At 31.5% G+C, this 9,106-nt stretch overlaps 1 protein-coding gene across 1 annotated transcript; it reads left to right on the top strand.

The window, feature by feature from the left end:
• Positions 1-2,274: 2,274 nt before the first annotated feature.
• Positions 2,275-7,718, top strand: LOC100159983 (chromobox protein homolog 1-like). Its single transcript, XM_003245641.4, has 2 exons — positions 2,275-2,525; positions 7,076-7,718. Exons 1-2 carry the CDS (start codon positions 2,515-2,517, stop codon positions 7,674-7,676), a joined length of 612 nt encoding a protein of 203 aa, XP_003245689.1. The 5' UTR covers positions 2,275-2,514; the 3' UTR covers positions 7,677-7,718.
• The last annotated feature ends 1,388 nt before the right edge of the window (positions 7,719-9,106 follow it).

The following is a 9,106-nucleotide window of genomic DNA, read 5'->3' as shown; positions in this document are numbered from 1 at the left end:
TTTTTTTACAGTCACAACATCAAATTCATTATAACGGACTTCGAATTCACTATGATAAATAAAAAGGATTTATTACTTGTATCGGGGTCGTTATCAAACAGTCTCGATAAATATAGACCAATTAAAATTGAGGGCAAACCCATCGTGTTGACTACCACCAATAGATTGAAGATGTTACAGCATCGCGAAGTCAAACAAGTAATGCGTAGTATTGGGAGAATATTTAGGAACAAGCCAGAGTTGTTAATACCATTATTGGGGCAGTTAGAAAACAGTCTAAAGCTCGAGGGGGCGACAACTCTGTCCACCGTATATCTCAACCGGTACTTGCATACTGACGAAAGAACACCAGTTATAGTTTTTTGGAATGGTACAACCGATAAAATCATAATAAACCGATTGCAATTAAACATAAAGAAAATGTTAAATATCACTTCATATAGTGATAACAACGATAATTATTTTCACCTGAAACTTCTTGACATAACCGGATCCACCAATAAATTATTATACTCTAGTAAAATAGGATACCACCCAAAAAACGGGAGAATGCTAAATCTAATGGAAACCCATGACTTAATATGCAGAATAAACCATAACATAACCCATAGTCACGATCCAGTAGCGGATGTGATTATCACCAAATGTTTATTTAATTATATTATAAATTATATGGGACCAATACAGCTATATCAATTATGTGAAACCGAATATAGAATAAAACGATTATACTATAGTAAAACTTAAAAAAAAAAAAAAAAATTCTAGTAAGACCAATAGATTAATGGATGGGTATATAAATATGTAATAATTAATGTCTAAGTTATAAAATAAGTATTTTAAACACAAATATATATAACCACCATGTACTAACATTAGAATAAGGAAAAATGTAAAACAAAAGAAAATTATAAAAAAAAAAAATGTCTTAATATCTAACAATTATTATACACTTAACCCAATGTATCACTATCTTATAACCAATGTACCACTATTGTAAAATTATTGTAATAACTACATACTATAACTTGTAAAAGATTTATGTTTAAACCTTTAAACATAAAGTCTTTTTTTCAGAAGGGAGGTGTTACGTACCTACGTATAAATCAATTATGTATAAACTATGTATAGCGTATCGCACGTTCTTAGCAATATCTAACGGATGTAACTAATAAGACCATTAGTATATTATATCACGCGGAGATCGTTGCAAAAGCATAGTATGAAACAATCGAACCATAAAAGCATCGTCACACGTATCTCCTCGGGAATGTCAACACACATACAGAGGATGCGAGTCGTCCAGCATACCAAGTCGAGACCAGGACTCTGTCTCATGACCGGATTTAGCCACTACAACGACCACCCACTCCAAAGGATCCGATCATATATATACGAGCCCATGACAAGAGCTCGTCAGACGGTTAGGGACACATAAGACACTCAGAGGCAGGTTGTAACACCACTCACTGTCATATATTTGCAATACACATAAGACACTTAGAGGCAGGTCGTAACACCACTCACTGTCATATATTTATAATATTGTAATTTTGTACTTGTTAATAAACACTCAAATATAACATAATACATCAAGTGTTCATCTCTGCGTTGGTGTATGTATCGACGTCAGTTGGGACGTAACAGACGCGGTGACTTTAAAAACTGAAAAGTATAGATATGTTTTACTATCGTAATAACCACAACTTAAGATTATAGATAATAATTATTAAAGAATGGATAGGTACGACTTACTTGAGGACGGCGCGGTCCTGAATCAGGCCGTATTAGTGAGGCGATTCGTTTAGATTTCAATCATGTGATAACTGAATATCCATTATTTTAAATACTAATGAATTGCGTTGCAGATACACATAATACATTTGAAGACAACTGTAGTCCATAACATTCATAAAGTGGTACTTAGGTAAAATACAAAACGTAGGTATTGGCGCAATCGTCGTAAGAACTATAGAGTGTAAACACAGACCATATACAATGTTCACATTATAATCAATAATCTGTAGTGTAAACTATAAATTCGAAATCGCTTTTAATTTTTTACCATTAGGAACTGACAGTTTTAATTTTTAATTTCATTTATTTCAGACATGATAACAGTACGATGTCTTATCATATTATCACATGATAACGTGATGTAAGCAAACCGCCGGGAGACGCCGTATTACCCGGCATAACCTATAAACTACGTTAACCATTAATCAAATTTGTGGTTCTACGGTATTACCGCGTCCGGTATAATATACAATTTCTCGGTTCGTGGGCGTAACCACTACGCCACTGCGCCGTCGATCGATTTCCTTCCATTCGGCGGGCGTACCGACTTTTTTGATTAGTCTGTCGTATCACTTGTTACGCTTTGGTTGTCGTCTGACGCTCGTCCACTCTACGTCACCGCTCAACGGTGCCAAACGCTAAGCCACGTTACATCGTAGCCGGAGCAGTCGCCGTCGTTCCAGTTGTATTTGCCGACGCTAAACTCATTCTTCCGTCATGTCTTCAAGGTGAGTGTCAACTAATATTCACGCGCGCGCACGGCCGTTCATTCGGTTTTGAGTTTCATCGTTTGCGCTCGCTGTTCCCATATCGTCGAGGCGGACCGCGGCCTGTGTACATTTTTCGCCAATTCTAATGAAAACATTATAAACGTAACCCATACACCATCGTTCATAATGGCGTCGTCACCGCCGCCGCCGCCGCCATTTTCCAAATATTTTATGCCTGTTACGGAATAACGTTTGATAAATCACGAAAACCGTTTAGGACAAACGATGTTACCGATCGCGAACCTCAACCGTTTACGGTTTAATGTTTGTATCGCGCACAGCCCGAAGCACGTCAATATTGAGAATCTGAGAATACGCGTACGTTACCGCCACCAAACTGTTCGCGTCCGCCAACAAATAAGAAATAATACACTATCCATATTGTTGCGTGCAATCCATATGATTGTTTGTTGAACAAAGGTTGAAGTCGATTCAACAATAAATGAAATAATAAATTGTGTATTGTCAATAGTCATAGAAGTGTACAATAGATAGTCGTATATTATGTGTGTGTCTGCGACCGAGTGACGCGAAGGTGTACTGGTCTCAACGGTGTCTTGTCTTGGGTGTTGTCGTTGAAAGTTATAATTTTCGTAGAGATTGTGGTAATCTGACAATCGGTTGCAGGTAGCAAGACCTCAGAGTTGTTGATTTGTCTTAGGATAGTTGAATAAATGTAGACATGTTGATAGTTAAAGTGTTTATTTAAAATATGATCAGTGAAAAATATTCAAAGTCTAAAAATGACAAATTATTGTACTGACTGGTATGAAGATGCTTGTTAGTAGAATGTGAGTGCACGTCTGAAATCAGGCCGTTTCAGATTAGCTTTTATAAGGGCCCAGGATCTCCTACCTACCCCTCGGTCTATCGACTCATTTGTATTGCGTCAATGCGTTATCGGTATCCTGTGGCATATGTGTGAAAAGAATCAAAATGACGTTTCCACGAAACGCCAACTATTTGCTACATATTACATCCTGTTTTCTAGTTTAAGTATATGCATATATACCTACTTATGTTAATGGCAATTCCCCATGTCCTGTCACTAGATACATGTTTTTTGGTTTTTAAAACATTTTTTTTTTTTCTAGTTTATTGGGCCTTTAAGACCATCCCGTCTCACAACCAAGCTTCCATCCTTCTCTATCCAATGCTAGATTTCTCCAATTGGAACAACCTCCCAACTGCTCAAGGTCCTTCTTTACAACATCTTCCCATTGAATTCTTGGTCTTCTCAGAGGCCTTTTACCTACAGGGTTTTGATCAATCACTGCATGTAAAAGTGGCTCCTCCAAGCGTGGCCGCTTTTTAAAACATTACACTCTAATATTATTGTGTTTACTCACCTACACCTGACAGTATTATTTATTACCATAACTTTTAATTAACTACCTATGTTCATTAATATTTATATGTTTGAAGTAAACGGATACTATCCGTTACAAGATGTAAAATATAGCCCCGTGATCATAGATACTAGGTATTTTAATTAAAATAATTTGACTATAATTTATAAAATTATAATAAGTATGTGGTCAAACTTATACATCTCTTGATTCGTAATTTATAATAGGTATATTAGATATACATTTTATATATTGTGTAAGATCATACCCGTAATTGTACGTTAAACATCTTCTAGCTAATCATTTTGATCGCTTATATGAATCCATAGAGCCATGCAATATATTTTTTGGAAAACATTTATTACTTTTGTTTATCTTTCAAATGGCGATTACGTAGAAATGGGTTCCAATAGCCTGGGATCTTTGTTGAATGAAATTATCGGTTTCCTATCTTTTTGACAAATTTATTTTTGGGTATTTATTTTGTTCTACAAGTTCTGTTTTATTTTCATTTTAAGGTTTTGCTTCATTTTTTTTTTTTATTTCAATACAAACCTACATGCACATTAGGTTTGTTTGTTTTGAAAAAAAAATGTACACTAATTAGAGTAGCGTCAGGGGAAAGTGTAAGGGGAGTGGTCAGAAATCTGTTTTCAAAACAAATGTTTTTGGTGTAGATTAATCAGCTGCAATACGGAATCAAATATATTTGCTAATAAGAAATGATAACAATCACCTACACTGGCTACACCTGCACTTTATGTGGTGTGTTTACTGTACACACTAAACCCACACTATTTTAAAACAAACAGTGTGTATGCCAACACTTTTCTAAAAAAAACTCTTCATTGTACACTATTATGAAAAAGTGTACACTTTTTGTCAAAACGAACAAAACTATTAACTATTCAAATAACAAACAATCATGGAACTAAAATGGTGTAATCAATAATCAAAGCAATATTTTACTATGAATGTAATTTTTTTTTGTCATTAATTGAATATATTTTACTGCGGTTTATATTTTTTTTGTGTGTGGATTAACAGCAGATTGGCCCACGAGGAATTCAGGATTTTCCTGATGGATTGCCCCCTACGCAAAAAGCTGTTTTTAATATTTTTTTTATTATTTAATCACTTAAACACAACTTTTGATAATGATATAGAAAATAAAAAAATACCTATCTTATGCTAATTTAGTCATATTTAGTATACCCGAGAGTATACCTAATATACCTAATATACATAATATACCATTACAAAATATATTAATCAATTAAAATATTGTTTTTAAAATTTTTTTAATAAATAATAATATTAAATAATTTTTTATGTGATTATCATATCTACCTAGTTAATGTTTTTTTGATGTTTAGAGTGTGATATCAATAATCAATTTTGAATAGTGAATAAAAAAAAAATTTTAGTATTACTACATTGACCCCAAATTTTTAATTGTTTGAACAAATGAAAATTTGAATAAGTCTTATATTATGTATGATTACCCTGGTACTCTACCAATAACAATTAAACACACCTTTAAACATATTACCTATTTGTTGAATAAAACTTTAGTTCCTAAATTGAAACTATTAAATATTTTAGACCAATCCTAGAACTGTGGAAGGTATTGAACGAGGTATTGAATATTCATTAGGTATATACTATTTAATGATACAATAATAGGTATGATATTACACTCTCGTTACAAAGCTTACCTTAATAAATCATGGGAATAGGTATTGTTATTTGTATGATCTTCTGAAACTGTTTCTTCAACTTCTTGTTATCAATTACAATGAATGCTAATACAATTTGTTTGCTTATTAATAGTGTCAGTGTTGTATAAAAAATACTTTTAAAAAGTTTTTAAGTAGTATATTTTAATATACCTACTAGTAGAGATATTCCGGTTACCCAGCAATTACTTGATGGCCGGGTACTCGTTATCATATTTAAGACTCGGCTCTTACTCGGTACCCGGCAGAATGCCTACATTTTTACCCGGCCATTACTCAGTACCCGGCGTAATACCTACATTTTTACCTGGCGAAATACTACATTTTTTCTCGACTCATATTCAGTGGCAAAAACTGATAATCTATTTATAAATATATTTTAAATATCAGCTTATTATAACCCAGGTCCCCTTTTAAATTTCAAATATCAATAAAGCTTTATTTCAACAGTTATATTTAAACTACACATTTACAAAATAATAAAAGAAATTAATCATTATAGCACTGTATTATGGAAACTTGTTTACATTATGGATATTATTTTACTATATTATTTATTAATTAACAATCTATAATATATTTTATAAACCAATTATTAGTATGTGAATTATTAGATGAATACATTTCAAAACATTGTTTGTTGGATTCAATGACAAATCATTTAATATAAAAAATGTTCCTAACTATCAATAAATTCACAAAAGCTGTGCGGCTACCTATTATCAATATTTTTCCGCACCAAAATGTTTCCCCAATCCGCATCTAACTATAAGCACTTATTTGTTTTTTTTTTTTTTTAAACAAAAGGGGACACTATACAGACATTTGTTATCTCCATCTTACAAGTGCATAAATTTTACATTTAGCAGATCAAGTTTAGCTCCGTTAGTTTAAAAATTAGAATTTAGGCTTTTTGTTATATTTTTATTTTAAAGAGATGTATAGTATTTTAAAATTGTAAATTGTTTGTATATCTTAAAATACTCATAAATCGCTTTAAAATTAAAATATAATAATAAACCTATGAGATGCCCTAGATAATAATCTTACCTCAAAATTGTATAAGAAGTCAATTCTGAATTCACTCTAATTTTTAAACTAACAGAGCTAACTGTGATCTGCTGAGCGTAAAATTTGCTATGTTACAAACTTGTAAGACGGACACAACAAATGCCTGTATAGCATCCTCTTAAATTAAAAATTAAAATATCAATATATCTATGATTTAAAATAATGCTTATTGGTTCTATTGGTGAAGCGTATAAAAAACAAATAGATTAATTGCTATGCTGACAAACTTATAAAGTAATATCCAATGGATAACAATTTATGTGATGTTTTTAGGTGTTATCTGCAGCCAACTTTTAATTATACATTATACCTATATTTTTAGTAACACATTAATGTATTTTTGTTCCAGCGAGATAGAAGGCGTTGAAAACATATTACCTAGTGGTACTGCTACAGAAGAGGATCAAGAAGAGCTATATTCTGTGGAATTAATTTTAGATAAACGTTTAAATAATAATAAGGTAGAATACTTCCTTAAGTGGAAAGGCTATGATGACAGAGAAAACACGTGGGAACCAGAAGAGAACCTTGATTGCGAAGAAATGATAAATGAGTTTGAAGAAAATCTTCGAAAGGAAGAAAAAGAAAGAAAAAGAATGGAAAAACGTGAGCGCCGTGCCTTGAAGCAGAGACTTTCAAATTCAACAACTACATTGTGTCCTTCATCAGAAGAATCTGTTGGCGCAGTGATAAAACAGGAAAAGGAAGACAATATTGAACAAGTTAAAACGGGTGATGTTTCTAAAGGTATTGAGAAGATTCCTGATAAAATTTTAGGAGCAACTGTTGTAAATGGTCATTTGATGTTTCTGTTAAAATGGAAAGAATTAGAGGAAGCCGAATTAATAACTGCTGAAGAGGCTAATTTAATGTACCCACAAGTTGTTATCCATTTTTATGAAAGTAGACTTACATGGAACTCCAACTCTGAAAATATAAATGGCGTTTAACTATTGTAATACGAATAAACACAACGTGTGTTCAAAAAATAACATTTATTTTATATCAAACCCTATGATAAATGTTTTCAATTATTTTGTTTTTATTTTATTTTGTTTTATTTATTATATTTTGTAGTTATGCCTTACAAATAAATATGTCAGTTTATCAATAATAAAATACTTAAATGTTGGTAACTAAATATGATTTCATAAAATTAAATTTTTTTTTATATTTAAGATTGATAAAATATAATAATATGATATATATATATTACATATTATTATTATCGGTTTATGTTAATAACTTATTAATTTTGAATTTTTCATTCTTTTTTTGTTTAAATTATAATGTAATAGTGAATCATTTTATCTTTTACTATGACTTTTAAAGATAAGTTAAAATTAGTATTATATTTCAAGAATATTTTCATTTAAAATGTTCAATTTTATTTTAATATAGCCAAGTATCTATATTAATGGAAGTTTTTTTTTTATTTCATCAAAGTGAATTCTATGTACATTAAAATAAATATGTTTAAATAATGATTATAATGTAGCCACCAATAAGATGTTTATTAATTATACAGATTACAGTTGAATCTCGTGGGGAAAAATACATTTGCCTTGCATATTTTTCAAGTTTATACCTGCAAATACAACTTAAAAACACTTTATGGGGCAAGATAAATATTTGAAGTTTTAAGACTGCTGTATCTAAAAAAAAAATACAGAATTATTTATTTCATTATAAGCCCTTTAATAATTAAATTATTTATCTTTTGAAAATTCATTAAAGGACAGTATTAATAAAGATCTGTACGAGTTATAGTAAAGAATCTATACTTAAATTACGTTAAGGAACCTCGGTGGCGACTAGTTTTAATGGGCCAACACCCGTTTGTCACTCCTACCAATACAACTGTGTGGTAAAGCCTCTCCTTGTGCACAAATCGGCCGCTGAGGTTCCTCCCTAACATGAACGTAGTATAGGACAAATTCATTGTGCCAACATGGATTGTTTGATAGAGCGTTAAAAATTGGCTACGGGGACAAAGGGCACAGAAGCACACTATTCACCGCTCCAAATATTGAATAAGAAAATTATTTACAAAGAACTCAAATTTTATTAAATTAAAGGATAAAATGTTGTCAATATCTGTTGTATAACTGACAATTATGGGGAAAAAATAATCTATATTGACTTGTCATCAATTGATTATTCATTTAGGTAGGTACCTATTTAGAGATTGAACAACTGGCACTGACTAACTGTACCCCGATCAACTGCATGTATATACAATTGTCAGCACAAATCATGTGGTGATTTGGTTCACAAATGTATGCGCATCTTATCGTCGTCCGTTATTATAACATAGAACAATATTGTTGTATGGTACTAATGAAAAATTAACATTACACAACAAACATCAAACATTATA

This window comes from Acyrthosiphon pisum, chromosome X (genome assembly GCF_005508785.2).
Source record: "Acyrthosiphon pisum isolate AL4f chromosome X, pea_aphid_22Mar2018_4r6ur, whole genome shotgun sequence".
NCBI classification, from domain to species: Eukaryota; Metazoa; Arthropoda; class Insecta; order Hemiptera; family Aphididae; genus Acyrthosiphon; species Acyrthosiphon pisum.
The sequence above is the reverse complement of the archived record's forward strand: the minus strand, read 5'-3'. Positions and strand labels throughout refer to the sequence as shown.